Consider the following 22,346-nt stretch of genomic DNA (forward strand, 5'->3'; position numbering starts at 1 on the left):
TTTCCTTTTATGTCTTGATTGTTGTTTATAAAAGAGGGCCTTTGTTAGAGGGGAAAGGGAGAAGAAATTGATATTGCATCTTATAACGAGGTAGCCCCCTCGAAATGCCACATTTGGTTTTTAAGGAAGTAGCACCTCGAAGTGGTCATCTATCTATTGAGTTCTTCTTAATTTTCCAGCCTATTCTTGTTTTCCATTTGATTATTTATTATTTATTTCGTCTTTGGGTTTTGGGAACATATGTCTCATCTTGGAGAAGAAATGCAATCAGAGAAGAGGGTTGTGTGCCTAAACTACTTGCAATCGAAAGCTTTTAAGGTCATACAAGATCTTTGAAGAAACCAATATATTCACATTTCCTAAAGAGGGCTGATTTTCATTTGGTGAAAGCTATTTATATACAAATGCCTTTGAGGAAATTTGGTAAATATATTAGTTTGATATGCTGATTTTCATTCTTTAATACTTCCGCAGTATGGCAATCAGGCTGGAAGCTGCATCGCGCAACAACATATAACAAAAAAATCCATGGGAAAACACGAACAAAATACATATGCATGCAGACATGGACCATGTGAAAAGACATGAGCTCTACTAAGTACACTCATAAAAACAATAACTGATAATGAGCTTACATGCGAAGATAGTTAAGCTTATAAACTTACATTAAAGCCAATAAAGTAAGAATATTCACGAAGCATTCATCGTCGCGTCAATTTTGGATTATTATTGGACCAAAAGAACACCTCATTAAGGAATCAGTTTGACTGTAATTATGCTAGTTTGTCTTTCAAGGAGTCGAAAATGAAAGTGTATCAAGCATGCCCTAACACTATCTAATTTGTCAAAACAAATTATAGATGAATTCAGCCCATCACATGCAAGCCTGAACGAATTAGCGAATCAGCTGATAAACATATTTGTCATACTTTGCTTTTAAACAATTCAAACAATTAGGTTTTCAAATTAAGCCCCATTTCTTTAACAGGCGACCAAGGAGAGAGAGAGAGTACCATAGTGCACAAGCCTTGGGTATGATACAAGCACATGGGTTTCCAGTGAATCGCCTCGTGAGCTCCAACCTCGGAATGTAAGGAACAACGGGCGTAAGCATTGAAATAGGTTTTGATTTGGTTTCTTGTGAGAGCTGAAGCAAGGGTTTTGGGAACAATAGCACGATGACCCACAAGGAAGTTAGCAAGTTTCAAGCCTGCCATTACCTATCGAGAACGCCCATGAAAAACACGGGGATGATGCCCTTTCTAATGCTTCTATCTCTTCAAAGTTCAAGCCTACTCTCTCCCTCTATTGTTGGATTTTGAGTCAGGTAATCATAAGAATGCGATTAACTTGTCTTTAATAAATAAATAAATAAAATCTCTAAATTTTGTGTTAGAATTCAAACCATCCAATTTGAAATTTAATTGCTAGGTCTAGGAGTAGTATGGTCTCACGTTATACATTCCTTTAAACTTAAGGGAAAGCTTTCTACGCTCTCTTTACAACATAAAAGTTTTATCCTCCCCACATCTTTAACCGTTGATTTAAAATGTAAAAGTTTTATCCTCCCCACATCTTTAACCGTTGATTTAAAATGTAAAAGTTTTATCCTCCCCACATCTTTAACCGTTGATTTAAAATGTAATGCTGGGATTAATCCACTTAAGTTGTCACAAAAAAAAAAAAAGGAGTACGGATTCAACAGGTAACCCTATCTAAATAATTTGTACAAGAGAGAGATCCCCATTTCCCAGATTAAAGATAGAGAGCTCGCTGACAAAAAAAAGGGGAAGCAGAGAGAGAGAGCACTGAGAAAAGGGGAAGCCGAGAGAGAGAAAGCGCGAGACCTCGAATCTCTTAATTTATATGCAATGCGAGGGTTTTTTTGGACAGCAGTTATTCTTGCGCCTCCCATTTTGACTCATTTTTTGAAGCTATGGCAGGCAACTCATGGACTTTTGAGTGCAACAAATTCATTTTGTGATTGCTTAGAACAACAAAAGAGAAATTAAGAATGAATTTTTCTAAAAGAATTTCAGTGTCCTTATCACTTTATTTGATACTTTAATGTCTTGTTTGGATCGTGTGTATAGAACATCAACATGGCAGTTTTGTATATGGGACCCGTTAGTTTGGATAACACTGCTTTGTTTGGATAACACTGCTTATTGGCAATGGGAACTTGTTTCGATAGCACTGCTTATTGGCAATGGGAAACAAGTTAAGTCGTGAAGAACTGTTTTGCCCCAATTGCCAATAAGGAAATTCGATGCGGCGACTTATTTTTGTCTTCAAAACTAGCACCAAGACTGTCATGGTCGTGTAAGAGTCTATTATTCCGAATATAATGAGGAAATCACCAAAAAAAAAAAGCAAAGAAAGAATTTAAATGGCATGCCTCCTAGAGAGTTTTTGCTTTTTCCTTCTATTTGTAATGGTTTCGTGCTAAAATATCCATTAATAGAATAAGAGTGGAAATTAGCTGACTCCTTAAGTGGTATTTGGACCTTTTTACTGTAAATGTCAAAGTAAAATCTTCATATATCGAACTTCCATTTTGTTTTCTCTTGGCAATTATTTTCTAAAAAATCTTATGCAAAAGTTGCAAGAATAATTCTAATTATATAAATATTATTGTAATTGCAGCAACACCCCTGTATAGGGAGGTTAAATGCCCCACTTGAAACTGAAGAGGAATCGAGACGTTATGTAGTCATGGCCCATGATTTGTTAGTAAAGAACACACCAAATGCAAAAAAGGAGCACGACAGTGAAGAAAAAGGTGAGAAAGTTGATGATGAGGATAGTGAAAGCGAAGAGGAAGGTGAGGAGGATGGTGAAGAGGATAATGAAAGGAGAACAAAGTACAAGAAAGACCAAACTATGTCTGAAGAACTCAAATGGGAACTTTGATCAAGGGTGACGGGGAATGGTGTACTTAGAAAGAGATCTCTTACATATTTGTAATTTAAAGTCTTGTAGTTAAATATGTACAAACTCAGTTTTTCAGGCATATTTTGATGTAGTGCCTTGCTTTCAAACTTTATGTATGTGTAACATTTATTTAAGAAAGTAATTTTTTACAAATGAATTCTATTTCTTACATTGTCTTTTTCATGGCGAATTGGAACGTCTTTTCATGGTGAGTTCTATTTAAGACATGACCCTAAATGCACACTAATTCCTTGTGGGAATCATGGACTGCAATTCAAGTTCTTCAAACTGTGTTTTTAGGTAATTTTCTTTCGATTCAGGCTTGGTGTTTCCTTTTGATTCAAGGCATTTAGTCTAGGTAGTGAACATGTTAATTACTTCTCATGGTACTAGAAGCAAATTTGGGTAATTTTATGTGAGCATGTATGCCTCTGTCTTGACATCTACTGCATACTTGATACTATCTGATGTATGAATTTGAGTACTATTATTTTAGTATTAAAAGCTAAGGAGTATTATTGAAGGCGCAAACCATCCATAGAGTTCATAGGGAGGCAAGAGAGAAAGAGTGACAGACACGCACACACATCTAAAGAGTGAGAAGAGAGTAAGATAGCTAAGTCATGAGATAGAGCGAGAGATCTACATATCGTTTGCAACGTATGAAAGCTATACACAAATTTCATTTCGAAGCTATACAAAAATTTTATTTGCAACAAGAATTTGTAAAATGGAAAGCTATACAAAAATTCTATTTTGAAGCTATTCAATATGCACATTGAAACTATTGCAACGTGAATTTGCAACATATGGAAGCTATACAAAAATTCCATTTCGAAGCTCCGTTCCAAGACAAAGTCTTCTCCACTAGCATTAGGGTTGCAAAAAATGTAAGACAAAGTCTTCTCCACTAGCATTGGGGTCACAAAAAACGTCTAAGATGATGAGCTTGATTGTTGAGCATTGGGCTTACAAAAAATTTCTAAGATGATGAGCTTGATTGTTGAGCATTGGACTTGCAAAACATTTCTGAGATGATGGGCTTGCGGGTTGACCATTGGGCTTGTAAAAAAAACTCCAATCTTTTTCTTAAAGATATAGCCTCTGCATTAACTTCTTGCATTATTATCCAAACTGATATAGTCATTGAAAATTTAGGATATACATATGGCCTCTATTTTGACTTCTTGTATTGTCTTCATAGAATTCATCCTGGTCTGTCTTATAGGATGAATCAGGTGTACGAGTGCCTCAATGGGTATGTAAGGCTCAATAGGCTTCATATTAGCAACAATGTCACCACTTGAGTACCCTTCTCTATGATGTCCATAACTTTTAATCAGTAATACCTAAACATAAGTAATTAACACAAATTCATTTCTATATCAGATAGACACAAAATTTAAGTATAAGTAGGAATTTCAAAATAAATCTATACCTAGCAGAACAATAAATAAAGAATACTAACTAGAAATTGACTTATAAATTGATAGCAAAAAAACCAAAAAATTTAAAATTCACTACTACATATCACAATAAGAGAGATAGAGATAGAGGGGGAGCGCTCGAAATTAAGTTTCTCAAGATACAATTCACACAAAATAGAAAAAAAATCACTAAAAAAAAGATTTTTTTGAGGAATGCCATAAAAGATTTTTTATTGGATTACTCTTTCTCTAATCCAAAAAAAACGAATGTCCATTCTTCGAAGAAGAACTAGCTCTCTCTCTAGACTCCATAAATAAAAACACGCATCAAGGATTTATAATACCACAATAACAAATCCTGCTTGTATTGATAATACTTTTGGTTGAAACGTCCATTCAATTTGGCTGCTAAATGTTAACATGGACTATGGAGTAAATCCTTTTCCTACAATGGGAGTGTAGACCTATATATGAGCCAATATATGACATGCTTTGAATATTGTGTGCATCCTTTTTTGAGTTTGTCTTTGTATGGCTGATAAGTGATAGCTATTTCAATGTCTATCACTAAACTAATTATAAAGAAAGCTACTTCATAGTTGGGTCAAGTCAAAATTAAAGAAAGATCAGATAGTATCTGGCCTTTAGACATATAAATTATATAATTAGGAAGATCCGTAAAAAGATTTCCCAAGAAATACTAGATTGCAATGAGCCGAACAAAATGCCATGAGTTAATTGTAGTTTGACAAGAACAATCGACTTTAAATGCTAGTATTTGATCAAAATCAAACTACTTTTGACCTTTAGACACAAATTATGTATGTACTAGAACTCATATAAAAATTTCTTAATAAATTTTGTTGCATAAAATAAAACATATTAGAGAAGGAAATGTTGTTATATTACAGAATGTATATATAGGTTCTAAAGAAAAAAAACTCTTAAATATTAATTTGATCAGAAAAAATCTTAAATATTTATTTGATCAGACTACTTTTGACTTTTAGACACAAATTATGCGTGAACTAGAACTCATATAAATTTTTTTTAATAAAATTTGTTGCATGAAATAAAACATATTAGAGATGGAAATGTTGTTATATTACAGAGTGTATGTATAGGTTCTAAAGAGAAAAAAATCTTAAATATTAATTTGTTTGAGTGTATTGTATATATGAATTGTTTGTGCGCATAATGATTTGGTACTAAATTTACGCAGAAATAGGAAACGGAGAGCAAAATATTTGCATCTACACACAGTCAAAATCAACAGGGAGATCAATTCTTTGTATCCGAAAACAATAAGAATTAGAAGAAGTTTACCGATTAGAAGTGTGCCAAACGGCAAGCCTCTACTGATCACAAAGCAACATACATGTTAATCGAAGATTTCTATAAGAACCTTAGAGATCCCTCATTTAATGAATTCAAGTTGCTCTATGCGCTTACTCAACCAGAATCGACGCAAAAAAAACCCTAGATCCAAATCAGGAGCAACGTACCGGAATCGACCCAGAAAAAACCCTAGATCCGAATCAGGAGCAACGTCCATATCACCCTGCCATAGCTTTAAAAAAAATGGCTCAAAATGGGAGGCACAAGAAGGGCTGTTGTCCAAAAAAACCATGATCGCCCGCCTTAGCTTCAAAAAAATGACTCACAATGGGAAGCGCAAGAAGAGCTGCTGTCCAAAACACCCTCGCTTTGGATAGAAATTAGGGATTCAAGGTTCCGCACTTTCTCTCTCTCTTTCGGCTTGCTCAACGCTCTCTTTTTCTCTCTCCTTTCCAATCGAGTTTCCTCATTCTAACTTGTCAAATGGGAATATCTTTTGTACGGGTTATTTAGATATGGTTACCGGTTGAACCTGTGCTTTTTTTTTTTTTTTTGACAACTCAAGTGGATTAATCTCATCCATGCATTATAAAACTTCTATGCTCTAGGGAGATCATATAAAGCTTTCCCTTTTAACTTAATACTAGATTTCATAGACTAGAAGTTCATGTTCATTGGTGCTGGAGTTAAACTAGGCTCTGTTCATAACTAAGTTTTTTTGGAGTGTAATATCTTGTCAAAGAGGAAAGGTCTATATAAGGTGTTAATCTTATACACTTAAAGTAAGGTGCACATCAAAATAGAATAGAGTGTTAAAATGTTAGAAAACCCTCCAATTTTTTATAATCTTATACCAATTTTTTAGATTTATTAATTTTTTAAAACGAAAGAAACAAAGCGTTTATTTATTTATTTTAGGTTAAGACAACATAATTTTTTAACCATTGGACGATGGTAATAAATAATTAGTCAAAGACGGTAAGCTTGCATTTCAAATCGAGAGAAGGCACAAGGCGGCAAAGAGATGGGGTCCCAACAGAGCTAGGCATCACCACCCACAACCGTGGAGTAACAGTATCACGGCCCTTGGGTGGCGCGAGACACTACTGCTCATGGCTTTAAGGTGAGCAATGAACTACGAGCGGCGCTAGGCATCGCCATTGGCAACGCGAGAAGGCATCACACCCCTTCGTGGGCGACGATAGCTTCCTGTGAAGCGCGTGACGATAGCCACTTGTGAAGCACGAGACGAAAGTTCCTTATGAGGTGCACGACGATAGGCACGGGACGCAAGAAAGAGGCTTGTGGTCGGCGATAGGCACCGAGCGCATAAAGGAAGCTCGTGGACGGCGATAGGCGCCGAGTGCATGAAAGGAGCTTGCGGACGGCGATAGGTGTTATCGCGACCCTTCGCGGGTGGTGATAGGCATCACCGTCTCCAATAGGCTTGCAACAAGGGAAGACCCCTGTGGGCGACAATAGACTGATCGTCTGTGCTCCTTGCTGAGATGTCAAGGACACATCTGCTGATGGCGTTGAGCAGCACCGTCTGCGAACCTTGCTGAGAGATAAAGATGAACAACAAGAAGGAGAAAGAAGCTCACGCATGGAGCTGCCATCGCCGTGCACGACCTGTGAAACCACAAGAGGGGAAAAAGAAAAGAAAGAGGCTTGCACAACACTCCCTCTACCGTGCATGGTCTCTGAGAGAAGCTCATACGAAGAAGAAGAAGAAAGAGAAGAAGAGAGAGAAGAATAAAATAAAAGAAGAGAGAGAAAGATTTACCTTGAGCCTAGGAGTACCGATTCAAAAGTTTCTCTCTCCTTCCTTTCTCTCTCAAAACGTGACCCCACAATAAGAAGGAATAGAATTCTTATTAAGCAAAAGTTTGTCTTGCAAAAGGTCCTCGTACAATGGTAGTACGTGATATATATAGAGTTGTGCCCAAACATGGGTGGATTAATCAAAATTAAACCTAATTGCTAGAAATTAAGATTTAATTGGTGGGTTCAAAATGACATATTTGCCCCTTCCTAACAATTTGTGAAATTTCAGAATAGTCCCTGCTGCTGCTTTAGAACTTGCGTGATCTTTCGTGGATGATCCGGGGTTGCTCTGGTACTCGTTGGTCCAAAAGACGATTGTTTTCTTGTAAGGTTCGGCATGACGATCAATTTGATACAAACTTCGAGCAATGGATCGTGTTTTTAAGCCACGATCATACGACTTGAAATTTGGATGAATCTTGCAAGCTTTGGATCGATAGTGTGCTTATTTCTTGATATTTCTTCGTGCTTTCTTCGTTGGATCACATTCAGTATGCCGTCATGATCACATTGCAATGAACATAGCTCGATTTCGTGCCCAGATGAAGATTTCGCAACTTTTGAGTTTTGGTCATTTCAATGCGAGAATTTACAATCACTTTATTGGCTTTGTGTGCAAAATCTGACCGCTCATCATGCACGGAGTTCAGACCAAAGATAGCCCTAGACCTTATGCACACGATGAAATTGGTTTTGCACCAATCGGGCTCGCAACCGTCGTGATTCGGCCGCTAGAGCGAGGCGTATTGCTACTAATTTTCCTGCAATTTTCTTCACGGATCAACAACTTCTCTCTAGCTTTTCTTTATGCTCAAGCATTGTCGGGGTGTGCCATATATCGAAACGTTTGTCTTGACGAGACGAACACGTTCACAAAATTTGAGCACATTCCCATTCGGTACGAATTAGATATGGCCTTCAAAAGTCACTATTTGTGACTGTCCCTTTAATGGAGATTACTTGCAGGGTGGCCGCACGGGAATAGTGTGCGGCTCCTCCTGTTTTGGCCTTTTGCTCATAACCTTATCTTGGAGGGACCAATTAAGCTGAAACTTGACCCGTAGGGGCTTTCAACCGTGCCGGATCCAATGGCGGTGGTCTCATAGTTGTTTGACGCACTGAAATATAGTTCTAGTTATAGGGCCCATTTCAGGGCGTTAAAGGCTGATTATGTCGAAACTGTTCCTCAGTCTACACTGCCTTAGACATGTCGGAATGCGACGAAACTGGACAGGAGACTTTTTGGAGTCCTTATGAAGATCTTGACTGGTTTTGAAGCCATTATGATATTGTTGAAATTTCCACTGTTTGTCAGGCTTTATTGACCGGCTTCTCCCTTTTATTCCGCATCAGGGACCCAAGGGGCTGAAAAATGTCTTCAAATAGTGCACACTGGTTTAAGGTCATATAGCTCGGACCTTGGTTATGAGCATATAAGAAGAGAATGTTCGAAACTTATTCTCTCATAAAAGATCTATTTTCTATGGCAATATTTTGATTTCTTATATTATTGACTCATGTAATTACGAAAATATGTTAAACCTCACAAAAATAAAACTTAATAACTACCATTGATATCCTCTAACAAAATTATTCTGAGTGTGCATTAAGCACCTTTTAATTCTGCCCCACCAACTCTAAAGAATCCATGATATCCTTACAAAGAACAAAATGTTAAGGTAATAATTATACAATCATACTTATAATTACTAATCTTTCTTAATATTGCTAGGAAATTGAAAACTAAAAAATAAAACTGATGAACAATAACACAAACACATGCACATAAAGTTGGAATATGCCTTTTTTTTTTTTTTTTGGGTAGTTAGGAAATATTCCTTGTTATTGGCTGCTTGCTCAATTCACTACGTATGTTCAAATATTTACAATAAATTGAACACCACTAATTAACCAAAAGATAAAAAAATAAAAAATACAGAATCCTATATCAAGAAACAAATAAAGAAGTTAAAAAGAAAAAAATAGATAATAAAGAAAGGTACTTGGGATGGGGGAGGGGGAGGAGGTCGTGTAGGAGATAGAGAGGTAGTGGAGAAGGATAGAGCGAGAGAGAAACGATGTCCTAGAGAGAGGGAGGAATTCGTGGAGAGAGACTAAAGAGAAATCGGGTTTACTTCCTAAAATTTCTCAATTTCCATCTAACTCTCAAATCCCCTTGATTTTTTTAAGATAAATGTTAGATACTTTTGTGAATCCCTCTTAATATTTTACACTTGAGTCTATATCTCATCTTTCTTATAAAATATCTCAATTTTTATATTATCTCAAATCCCCTTAATTTTTTCTGTCTATTATGTGCTTTGTTTTGCTTAAAAAAATGACAAAACCAGCCAAATCCAACAAAAGAATCTATGTATTTACACATCTCTTTAAAAGATGAGTACAAAATCTCTCTCTTTCTCTCTCCTTCCCTAAAGATGGGGATTGTGACTTACACAATAGAGTCACCTATTATACAATCTCTATGGCATTCACCTATTATACAATCTCTATGGCATTAGTAAAGAGATGAATACGAAATCTCTCTTTCTCTCTCCTTCCCTAAAGATGGGAACTGTGATTTACACAATAGTCACCTATTATACAATTTCTATGGCATTCACCTATTATACAATTTCTAAGGCATTGTATTAGTGACCCTTCTTATTCTTATGACATGTGCTCATCTCTTCACTTTCACTTGATAATATAGTATAGATAATATAGATAGATAATATTTTTCTACTTTCTAAAATTATTAGAGGAGATTGACATTAGTGACCTTTCTTATTCTTGTGACATGTGCTCATCTCTTAACTTTGGCTTGATAATATAGTATAGATGGATAACATTTCCCTACTTTTTAAAACCATCATTTCTTGGGCCCAATTCTAACCAGCATACATGTTTGTGCCGAATGAGTTCTTTAATAACAACGGACTGCTGGCTTATGAAAGAAGAGGGAGGTTAAGGTCGGTGAATAGACTTCCCCCATGCATGTAAAACTTAACTTTGATGGCAGAGATAATGGCTAGGTGGCAGGTTATGGGGGCCTCTTGAGGGATAGCAATGGGGTGTTCCTATGGACCTATAATGTTAGTCTGCACCCTTGCTCAGCCGATGAAGTAGAGTTATGGGCTTTACATTCTGGTGTAATGAAGTTCATGGAGGACTACACACAAGTGATCATTGAAGGAGATTCCTTGAATGTCATTAAGCGTTGCAACACCCCAATGACTATACAATGGCAATTGACTCAAGTGTTGGATGGAATCTTACTTAAAGAAGTCATATTTATTCATATCAATCGTGGGAGGAATGGAGCGGCAAATTCTTTGGCCAGACAGTGTGGTGCAACTGATGTGAACGTTGCCGTCCTTTTGGCCTTCCCCTCCCTTGTCTTCTCTCTCCTCCCCCTCCTTTTCATTTCCTTCTCTCTTCTTTTCCTTTTTCTCTACCTTTTTACTTTTCATATTTTCTCAATTAAAAGCTCGTTAACATTCAAAAAAAAAAAGAAAGAAAAAAACATGCCTTTTCTTCTAATTAATAACACAATAAGGGTTTTATGAGTTAGGAAGTGAAATCTTTGACTCAAATGATCGAAGTTCGTACTTTAGATTGTGATAGAGAGCTCCGAATATGAATTCACTTCTACAGAGAAATTTTCGGATATCCAATTGAGATTGAGACTGAGACTCCATTGTGCTGTGCAAAAGCCTCCGGGATATCATAACCCTTCTTAATTCATCGATTTAGTTTAGATGGATGCTTGGTTGGAATGCAACTTCAAGTTGTTACAAAATATTATCCAATTGAGAACGAGATCCAAATTTACAGATAATATGTGTCTAAATAAAATCTTAAGAAAGGAAATTTGCAGAAAAAATCTCATTTTATTTTCAAAATTTATAGTCTCATATATTTCAATTTTTTTGAGTTTACAGCATACTTTAAATCTATATAGTTATCTTCTATATATCTATCTATATTTTCTATATATTTATCTATATTTTAGATTAAACTTATATTTGGGCGTGTATATTTTTTACTATCGTACCTTGGCCTGTTTGATAACGGTATGAACTGTAAATTAGAAGTTACTTAAGAAGTTCATGGTTTTTGTGTTTGATAACCTCTTTGGGAAGTTAAGAAGTTCTTGGTTCATGTGTTTGATAACCTCCTGAAATGCTAAGTAGTTCTAAGTACCTGTGTTTAAGAAGTCACTGGTTTTTGTTTTAACAACCTCCTGAAATGTTAAGGAAGTTCTAAGTACCAACCTCCTGGAATGTATGTTAAGTAGTTCTAAGTACCTGTGTTTAAGAAGTTACTGGTTTTTGTTTTGACAACCTCCTGAAATGTTAAGTAAGTTCTAAGTACCAACCTCTTGGAATGTTAAGTAGTTCTAAGTACTTGTGTTTAAGAAGTTACTGGGTTTTGTGAAGTTACTGGGTTTTGTGTTTGATAACCTAAGTTCTAAATACTTGTGTTTGATAATATGTTGAAAGACTAAGAAGTTATGGGTATTTGTATTGGATTAGCAGTTGATGTAAAATGTAAAAATTGAGACCTAGATATTATTTATTTTTTATTAATTTTTTTGAATTTTATTTTTTGGGATAAAATATCAATTGAAATTAAATTACGATAGATTAAGAGAGGGAAAATAACTCTTCCATGAATAACTTTACCGCAAATGTGAAAGTGAAATTGAATCTATTTTTTCATAATTAAATAAAAATGCAATGAAGAAGACCATGCCAAGAGAAGCATGCAAACCACGCTTTGGATCGAGAGAGAGATAGTGAATAACTCTTCCATGAATAACTCTTTACCGCAAATGTGAAACTGAAATTGAATCTATTTTTTTCAAAATTAAATAAAAATGCAATGAACAATGACCAGGCCAAAAGAAGCATGCAAACCACGCTCTACAAGAAGTATCAAGTTTGTAAGAAAACAGAGATAATATATGTTCAATATAAGCCACAGCCTAGCGAATTCTTCCATGAATCAATAACTGCTTACCTCAATATAAGACTGAATCAATAACTGCTCCCATGAACCAAATATAAGACTGAACCAAATCGATTTTTGGCAGACCAATAAACAAAAAGAAAAGAATGTGACGTGTTATTTCAATATAAGCATGCAAACCGTGCTGTAAGGGCTTTATCTACAAATTTTAAGAGTGGAAAATCAGGGTTAATGTTTTGTTTGAGAAAATCTTTTAACAAAATGAGAAAACAATGTGAAACAAGCAAATTCTCAAAATTTAACCATGCAATGCCAAATAATGGAAAAAATTATCATGGGGCAAAAGGATATCCAATTCAGTTCTCAAACAAAGATTGCAGGAGTAATCCAATTTTGGGTAAAAGTAGACGTAGTGAGAAGAAAGAAAAAAGAAAAAGAAAGGATTCACCTTGGAGATAGTTGATGGGTGAAGAGCGAGAAACGGCATTTTGGTGGTGGGGCTGCCCATTCTGTGGCATCAGAGAAGAGAGAGAAGAAGATGCATCCCCTGCAACAATACTCTTCGTTCTTCTTCACCAACACCACCACATTCCATTAAACCCAACCAAATTACCCCCAAAAAATGAGACATACAATGCCCTAACGATCAATCAGCCTTTATTTTAAATCAATTCAGAAGAATTCCAGAACCGAGTTATAAGCAATCCCTTGAATTGAAAAGGGTGAATTTTGGGCATCCACATTTTTTATAGGAAAGGGTAAAAGCCCTTAGAGAGAGAGAGGGGGGCGTTACACAGAGAAAAGGGGCAGATGAGATCGAGGTTCAGACCTTTTTCGCCGCAGCTGCTGAAATAAACTGGTGACAAATAAACGAGATGAGCAAAGGAGCAGAGATGGATCGAGCCGAGCGGCGTAGTGTGAAGAGAGGGGTGGTTCAGCGGCTGGCGAAGAACAGAAGAAGAAGAGCCTAGGCACAACATTTATCGCGGTGAAGTTTTTTAAAATCTTCCCATTTCGAGTTCCGACCTTTTGGTCGAAACTCTTTTAACATACAAAGAGGGGAAGATGAACAGTAAAGTAAAGTTCCCTACTTAACTTCCGTTTTTTTATCGAATACAGAACATTTCTCAAAAACACTTTCTCATATCAAACAAGCCCTAGAAATACCCAAAAAATATTTACCAAACCTCCCTTAAACTTCTAGGAGTATTTTGCCTATTTTTACAATTGTATGATGGAAATAAGTATAAACACCACAAACCGATGTATAAAATAATAAATTAAAAAAACATTATACTTTTTAAAAAGTGGGATATGAATGTAAAATATGAATTATAAGAAAATATTTTTTAATTTCAAAAACAAAATAGGATTTTTTTGTAAATTTCTCTAACAAAATAAAGGCAGGCCATAGTCATAAGCATGCATCATATTTCAGTGGAACTGCATGACGGCCATTTTAAAACAAAAGGATAAAAAAGAGAAGAAATCAAAGACTGGCTAACTTCAGGGAAACCACTAAAACGACCCCAGCTCCAAATGATTGCACCAAGTTCCGCATATTGTGAAATGTTCAGACTCCCTAGACAAGTAAATATAAGGTCAAATCTGTATGAAAATGAAAATTAACTTGATACACATATATTGCTGAAGGCAGCAGATTGAAATCACAAGGAATTAGACACCAAACTGAAAATATGCCACTGGTTTCAAATGTTGAACCAGTTTTCATATATTCATTCTCCCACATTTAAAATCCACTTTAGATTCCAACTTCTCTTTCAATTGGATAGTTGGAGCCATTGCGCACAATGTATTATAATGAGACTACAGGGGAACTAACGAGATTTACTTAGCCTCGTGCAATCAGATATACAAAGAGGTAGGAAAGTCGCAGTACAACTAAGGTATCTTACATGTACTCTTCCTGTAAAATAGTAATGAATGGGACATTTTAATCAAGTTAAACTAGTCATCCTCATTATCATCAAGTTCGGTGAAATCTTCAACCAAGTGAGATTCAGTGGTTCGATTACTCCTCGCTCGCATTTCGTCAAGCTCTATCCGCAAGAGAGGGTCGCATGTCACTCGCTCTCCTTCCAGTATCTTGGGGCAACCTGTGTGAAGTTAGGAGAAAGAGGAGTGAGAGAATATTAGAAACAATTGATATGATAATAGAAGTAAGAAGTGGAAGCCGATAGAATGACCACATGTTACAAATACATAAAAGAATGTTCAAAACTAAAAGAGGCAAAAGGAGATGTCCGAGGAATTGCTAGGAGCTCCCTATGTGGGTAGCCAAAATTTGGTCTGCATGTAAGCTTATTACTCAGTACTTACATAAGCGAATTTTCCTCCAAAAAAAAACGGTGTCCAAGGGAGTATTAGAAATAGGAAGTCAAAGGTGACCTAAGAAATGTTTGGAATAAGAAGAAAAGATGCACAAGCAAATGTGAATAACCTGCCACAGGGCATTGGCAGCGAGTTCTCCGAGTCCTCATGTAGTGCTTTATTGCCTGCTCTTCATATATATGTTTGCAATCCATACTGCACACACAAAGCAGTTTTTTAGATTATGAGTCCCTACTAATTACAATAAGTGATGGTAAGTTCATATCAGTATACATTTATGATAGCATGATCAGGTCTATCTCACTTGGTACATTTTTATTTACTGAAAATTTTGGAACACACGCCCTCAACTTAGGAGTTTGGAGTCTAGTTCAATATGTTATGGTGCAGAACATTGTTTCGGACTCCTGTGAGATCCAAATGGTTATTACTTGCACTGATTTGTACTACTAACCATCATCCCAATTGTCTCAACACTGAGAAACCAACTGGCCATAGGAACATTGAATTCTTAAGAGACATCCCTGGAGCAAAACTCATGAGAACTTAAAATTTTACAATACCATTCTTTGATAGAACTGTATCAAACATGTACAAGTATCTCACCAACTCCAAACAACTATGCTAACAACTTGAACTAATGCGTTGCCTTAACTCCCATACACATTCTATATATTCTAAGAGCGCATATACCATGATTCAATGGGAGCATACTATACAGTTACTCCCTCTGGCAGCTGAGTTGGGATGATATTTCCAATCTGAAATTTAGGAAACCAGCTTAGAATCACTGGATGATTATTTTAAAAGAGAAAATTTGAATTTTAAGTTTCTATCACTTAGATCTCATCCTAAAAATTGGACAGTCTTTGCTCAATCTTGAGACGTTATTCCTTTGAAGTGCCCAGAGAGTGCGATTTGATTTATTTTTATTTTTTTTTGAGGTTAGTATATGGGTTGAAGAGGTTACATCCTAAAATTTTGGCTATTCTAATAGTTGCAGTTTACATATGCATTGTACTGCATATGCAGAACAAGATAGAGAGTTACTAATTGAACAGAAACTTGTTAGAGAAGACACCATACCTGCGTACTGGATTTTCAAGTTCAATGACAGGCTTTCCAGATAAGGGACATGTAATGTTCAAAATGTTACTCTGGCTAGTCGTCATGATGACTTCCTCCTGCTCTTCACCAGGCATTGGCTCACCAGCATGATGAACGTTCTGCAGAAATTTTGTTTCTGTTATGTTTCATTCAATATGAAACACGGAGAAATTGATCTCATAAGAAGCAAATAGGGGTCAAAACACCCAAAGCTACAAGGGATATGCTACACCACATTCAATCCATGACAGGCAAGAATCATGAATAAAAAAAGCTTACACTTAAAATAAAAAGAGAACTAAAAGCACATAGAGATGGAGTAAACAAACAGATTAAAAGCCACACATTAGAAACAACAAAACTAAGACTGCAACTCATGTAATTTAGTTTAGCATTAACTGTTCATAGATTTCGAACAGGTTCCAGTCCTTTAAATCAGCATGGGAAACATTCAGAATTTCAGATAGAGGAAACAAATAAACATGACACAAATCCACAGCCTCTCCTCATGAAGAGGCATGCAACCATTGGACTTGAATAGTGTCAAAGACTTGCCAAAGTCTAGCAATTCTCTAAGTACTGAATCCCAAGAGAAAAAATGGGCACTTGAGAAGAAAACTAGAGTTCTCATACATTGATTGCAAAGCCAGTTTGATGCAAAAAACATCGATGCTGATTTTTTATGCTCCTGAATGAACAAAATAAGAATTATAAAACATTGTAATACTATGGAAATGGATCTACAGCTTCAACCTGATCGGCTTTTCTATGAATAGCATCCTCCATTTCTCCACACCAAGGGAGTCAACCAAATGATAGTATGCAAGCTGATTATATAGCTCAGCAAGAGACAAGAATTGCTACATACTTCTGGTTAAGAATTGCTTAGATCCTAGAGATATGCAAGGACACTCCATGCCCTGTCAGACTGCAATAAATTGCAAGATTTTCTCTCCATTTTTTAGCCACAAGTAAATATTTTGGATTACCGCCAGTATTTGTAGCAAATCAAATATTTGAAACTGTTTATCATAAAATACGAAAAGCATGCTGCAATAGCATGAAATATTGCTAAAATATTCAGTCAAATGTTTGACATCTGGCAAATTTTGAACTCTCAATTGAGAAACAAAGATCACATTTCATTGATCTGTTTTGAGGTACCATATTGCAATATAAGACATACTCACAGGAAAAACCATGGCCTTCGCATTGTAATATGAATAATAGCTGCAAGGATAGTATGCATAACCAAGTATCTTTAAAAGGAAAGTATATAATGAGACCATTTACTTTTGGTACAAGGTTATGTGAAATTGGGTGGCTGTATTTATTTCATTGACCAAGCTCAAGGTTCAAAAGAAATTTTCTCAAACGTTGTGACACACCTAAGCTATCAGATTTCACATCGAATGGTTATATTAGCAATTGTTTAAAACACAGATCGGTGACCCGGATCGGGCACCCCAAAAACCCATCTGGATCGGTGAATCGATGTTTTGGATCCGGAATCGGCAGAATCGGTCGTATTTAACCTTAAAAAATTCCAAAAAAATATTAAAAATCATTATAAATGTTGTTTTTTAGGAATCCAATAAGAAATGAGGGTACTAGATTACTAACTGTCTTTGTTTTGCATTAATATGCGAATATTGAGATGTTCTTTCCCTGTATGAACTACTGTTAACCATTAAATTTACATCACACAAAAGAAGAAACATAGAAATATCATGGATTACTATACAAATAAATTAATTTATTACTATAACAAAAATAATGCATTATATACTTTATAATACAAATAAATTAATAAATAAATTACAAGATTTGATTATCAATGTATAATTATTATTTATAATATTATAACAACTATGATTCAAAAAATATTAAAAAACACTTCCATAGCATAAGAAAAAAATAAAAATAAATTCCCTTATAAATTTCAATATTATGATATTACAAAAATATTCAAGAAAATATTTTTCACCTAAAAATAGAAAATAACAATGTCAAAATTCAAAAAATCTAAATAAAAAGAAAAAATTAAATTAGATATCATATGTCATAGTATTTTACAAAGTATAAGATACTTCCATGTTAATTTCATACCCTAGGGTTTATACTATACCCTAGTGTTTGTAAAATGCTTTGTATAAACATTAGTCAAAGAGTTCAATGGCGTTACAATGTCATAGCGTTTGTAAAATGCTATGTATAAAATGCTTTATACAATGGAGTTACAATTTTTACCTTAATAAGAGTTCAACATTAGTCCCACATCGTTGTCATTGAAGCCTCATTGCAGCTATAAAACGTAGAGAGCCGGTAATTGCTGTCAGATGATGCCACGCGGGAGAGGTATGGAGTTGTTGATGTTATGTACGCGGCAAGACATCTGGAAGGTGGCTTGTTGATGACACGTGGGTACGTTTTAATGTTAAGGAAACTGTGAGAACCGGTCGAAATGGCCGCATCACTGTAGCGACATGGTGAGAACCGGTCGAAATCGCCGAGTTATTGTTACGAATCGGCAGTTCTCCTTTAAACACGCTTAATTTCCGGTACAAAACGAGAATCGTCACTGGATAACCGATTCCCGAGTCGAATCAGCCGGTTTCGTGCCGACTCAGCGTGTTTTAAACCGCTGGTTATAAGTAATTGTGACCTCCTTGTACAAAAGGTAAATGGTCTCATTGTATATAATCCCATCTTTAAAACCAAATAGTTCAAAGTCTCCTAAATAACATCTCAAACAGAAATAGGAGTGGCAACAAGGGTCTGGGTACAACTTCGTAAGACTCAAGAAAAACACAAATTAATAGAAACTTAGTAATAAATGCTTCAAGCCAAAATCTTGAGGTACAATCAAAGGTCATGTCAAGGACAAGGCATTCTCAATAATTTCCTTTGAACACTCTAGTCTAAGTCCAAACATAAAGAACTACGGAAAATGCTAGAATTGTAAAGATAATCTTTTTTACATCAAGCGCAATATAGCCTCCCCATCGCACATGATATCTCCCATTTATCTCTCAAAGTACCTCTTAACAATCACCTATAAACTCTTTCATATCGAACCAGTATTCATCATATCCATGTCAGCTAATTGTATGACAGCATAAGGCATCATAATACAAATTTACAAAGACGAACACCAAAAAGGTTTGACATGATAAAATGGCAGTTCAGCTCATAGGAGTAGTAGCTCAATAATAAGCATATGGAACATTACATAACACCCTAATAAACGAACCAATGAAGATAATAAAGACATATTTCATGCATTGTAGAGCAACACTAGCAGAAATCCACATGTTGGGCAACTTCTGCTCATCATGAGGATAAAAACTAGAAAACATAGAAGAAAAACACATTAACCATTTCACACTATCTAGTCTGACACATTGTTTTGAACAAAATCATATTCATCGTGTTAATATTAATGAAATGAAGAAACATTCATACAAATTTGAATTCGTACACAACTCAGGCTAATGTACGGATCAAGAATGGGTGGTCGAATTCCCAAAAAACACATTTTACGAAGCCCTTAAGCCATTACACCAGTCCTCAAACTTACCCAAATCACTTCCTTAAATTGCCGAAATAAGGGATGACTCTGGGGAACAAAAGACGATTGCTCCTTTAACTTGATAACTTCCTTCTCTATCAGCTTCTTAAAATCAGTTGCCTTCGCATCCAAAAATACAAAAACAATAAACCAACAACAGGATTAGGGCAAAATTTCACATAAAAAACAGGGCCACATATCCAAAATTTCAAAAAAAACAAGAAAAATAATGTTCATTGTGAAAAGGGTTTCACCTCATTTCCAGAGCGATAGTTCATACCAATGGATTGGAGGGCAGATGAGAAATGGGCAGCATCATCAGAGGCAGCTAACAACTCAAGTGTGGCATCTTCTAATTCCTTTACCTTTAACCACAACGAAATCATTCTCTTTCGACGATAGAGGAGAGAGAAACTTAAGAGTTAGGATCGAGTTTCAGAGGAGAGATCATTACCATTTCAAACCGGTTGTCTCTCTCTAAGTCCTCTGCCATCATCTTGATAGTGCCCAAGGCTTTGCGGAGATCCTGGAAACGATTATGGAGGTGGAGATGAGAGAATGAGGGGGAGAAGCAGCAAAGAGAAAGAGAGAGAACAGTAAACAAAAAGGCTCGAGAGGAAAGATTTACAACAATGAGAGTTTGATTTTCCCTGCCCAAGTTGGAGGCCGCGACGCTCATTCTCCCACCACCACCATCAGGAGGAGCAGTGGTGGATGCTGAAGCCATTCGTATGACGAGAGAGAGAGAGAGAGCGAGAAGGGTTTTTTTGACAGTGGAAATGGGAGGGAGAGGCTCAGATATATAGAAGTTTTCAGCAAATGGTTCCACCTGGCGGGAATAGAGCAAGGGGTCGGAGCGCTTTGATATTGATTTCCACTTAGGTTTCTATAGTTCCCTGCAGTTTAGACGATATAGGCTTCTCCCTCCATCCAGCCGTCCAGTTTAGATAAAGGGAGCTACTCACCGTTTGATTTAAATATGACACTTTGGAGTATTATATTTTTATTTTTTTATACAAATTGTATGATTATAAGAATTGGTGAGTGCCATCTTCCAATGGGGTGCACCTAAAAAAATATTAAAAAGAATCTTTGGTAAAATATAATAACCAAAATATACTTTAAAGGATTTTATGAAACCTCAAAGGATCACCATTAAATTTGATATAAATATCTAAAAACTTTATTACATAGATGTAGAACTTGATTTTTTTAGATATCTGTACCAAATTTAATGTTGATTCTTTGAGGTCCTACACACATAGGTGTGGAAAGGTATCAACGGATTATTACTCAATTAAAGGCCTAGCAAATGAGCCCCCACACCCATGTAATAACTTTCTAGAAATCTGTACCAAATTTAATGGCGATTCTTTGGGGTCCTACGCACATGGGTGTGGGAGGGTCTCATAAGACCAACTTCCACTATTTTTGGGCTCTTTTACTCATGACTTTGTGGTCATGTCCACCATTTTCATCCATTTTTACTCACGGTGCCCTTTTGGGGTTCTGATTGTGCTTGGGTTTATTTTTCCACTGAACTCTCTTACTCATGGTTTTGTGACCATACTTGTCCGTCATTTTTACTCATGGCGTTCTTTTGTCCAAGTATACACCATGGCCGTTTTTTCTGAGAGAAGACATGTTTTAGGGTCGTGCCTTCGAGACCTATGCGAAGCCATTTAACATCATGCGGCTAAGACGTGTGCTATAGTTTTAGGGTCATACAGCTGGACCGTAGTGGTAAGGAATGGTAGTCTGTACAGACCATAGAGTGAGTCTGGGGGTGACTTTGACTCACTTGGGAAGGTGGTATGAAGGCGCCTGTAGAGAGTTGATTGGATGGTAGGTGAAAAGTGGTGACCCATTAGCTGGCAGCGAGATGTCTCGGTGTTTGGTGAGCATGGGTAAGACTTTGGAGAATGAAATGGAAGATGGTGAAGGTGGCATGCGCACACGAATGTGCCAGCTAGGGAAGATGTGTGTAGCGATGCATGTAAAGGGTGTGTGTGTGCATGTAGACTCACTGGAGAGGCAATGAAGGTGGTGTAGGTGGCGTACGCACATGAATGGGCCGACTGGGGAAGACGTGTGTGGTGATGCACGTGAAGGGCGTGTGGGCCTAGGTAGGCTCACTGGAGAGAAGAAGAAGAGGGTATGTGTGCACCAATGGACCGGTTAGGGAAGACGTGTGTGGCGATGGACGTGAAAAGGGAGGTGTGCGCACACATGTAGCGTCTTTAAGGTCGTGCCTCCTGGACCTGAGCGAAGCAGTTTAACGTCATGCGGCCAGAACGTGCACTATGGTTTAAGGTCATATAGCTTGGACCGTGGTTACACAGTTTAAAGTCATGTAACTAGGACCGTGCAGTTTAAGGTCATGCAACTAGACATTCGCTACAGTTTATGGTCATATAGTTTGAACCATGGCTATGTAGTTTAAAATCATGCAGTATGAACCGTGTGGGAATCGCCATGTCAGTAGGGCTGTATGTGGGTAAGTATGTCGATAGCAATCGCTCCACCAGCGGCCATGATTCAATCTAAGACACTTACACTTAGAAGAACCACATAAATGAATTCACAATGGTGAGAATGAGAAATATCATCAAGGTCCAGAAAATTAAAAGAATAGAGGCATTATCAAGGTCAACATAATGTAGGCCGAAATTTAAGATTTCACAAAATGTACATGGGAAAAAAAATGCATAGCTAACAAACAATGTGCAAATAAAAATCATAAAATACAAAATGTTAGGCCTTCATTAAGGGGAAAAAAATAAAAAACTAAGTTTCACCACTTTAAGTAGAAGAGA

General features: G+C 36.5%; 2 protein-coding genes and 1 long non-coding RNA gene across 9 annotated transcripts in view; all 3 read right to left on the reverse strand.

Annotated features, from left to right (window-relative positions):
- LOC18442280 (Polynucleotidyl transferase, ribonuclease H-like superfamily protein) overlaps nt 1-13,629 on the reverse strand; it is a 31,781-nt gene extending 18,152 nt beyond the window's left edge. For 2 of the 6 annotated variants that reach the window (XM_088868477.1, XM_011627989.3), the window contains exon 1: nt 1,014-1,142. Coding sequence is in view for 3 of the 6 variants with exons in the window: in XM_011627989.3 (XP_011626291.2) it covers nt 1,014-1,049 (36 nt within the window). In the remaining 3 variants the exon portion in view is untranslated. Of the gene's footprint in view, nt 1-1,013; nt 1,299-12,948 lie in introns of those variants that run through there. The other 4 variants (XM_088868474.1, XR_016056682.1, XM_088868469.1 and 1 more) reach the window with 4 other exon arrangements.
- On the reverse strand, nt 3,587-6,013 carry LOC105421264 (uncharacterized). Its single transcript, XR_016056696.1, has 2 exons — nt 5,867-6,013; nt 3,587-4,283 (listed from the first exon to the last, which is right to left on the reverse strand). It is a non-coding gene; the product is annotated as an uncharacterized LOC105421264 (long non-coding RNA).
- A 561-nt stretch (nt 13,630-14,190) lies between the features above and the next one.
- On the reverse strand, nt 14,191-20,302 carry HPY2 (RING/U-box superfamily protein). 2 transcript variants are annotated; one of them, XM_020672159.2, is made up of 7 exons: nt 20,162-20,302; nt 19,985-20,056; nt 19,785-19,895; nt 19,540-19,650; nt 15,939-16,078; nt 14,962-15,047; nt 14,191-14,617 (listed from the first exon to the last, which is right to left on the reverse strand). In XM_020672159.2, the coding sequence occupies exons 1-7, from the start codon at nt 20,255-20,257 to the stop codon at nt 14,469-14,471; spliced, it is 765 nt and encodes a 254-aa protein (XP_020527818.1). In that variant the 5' UTR covers nt 20,258-20,302; the 3' UTR covers nt 14,191-14,468. The 2 variants fall into 2 exon arrangements, with proteins under 2 accessions (XP_020527818.1, XP_006852567.1); XM_006852505.4 differs by having other exon boundaries at nt 20,159-20,302.
- Nucleotides 20,303-22,346: the final 2,044 nt, after the last annotated feature.

Source organism: Amborella trichopoda, chromosome 1, assembly GCF_054954075.1.
Source record: "Amborella trichopoda isolate Santa Cruz 75 chromosome 1, AtrichopodaSantaCruz75HAP2 v2.0, whole genome shotgun sequence".
NCBI lineage: Eukaryota > Viridiplantae > Streptophyta > Magnoliopsida > Amborellales > Amborellaceae > Amborella > Amborella trichopoda.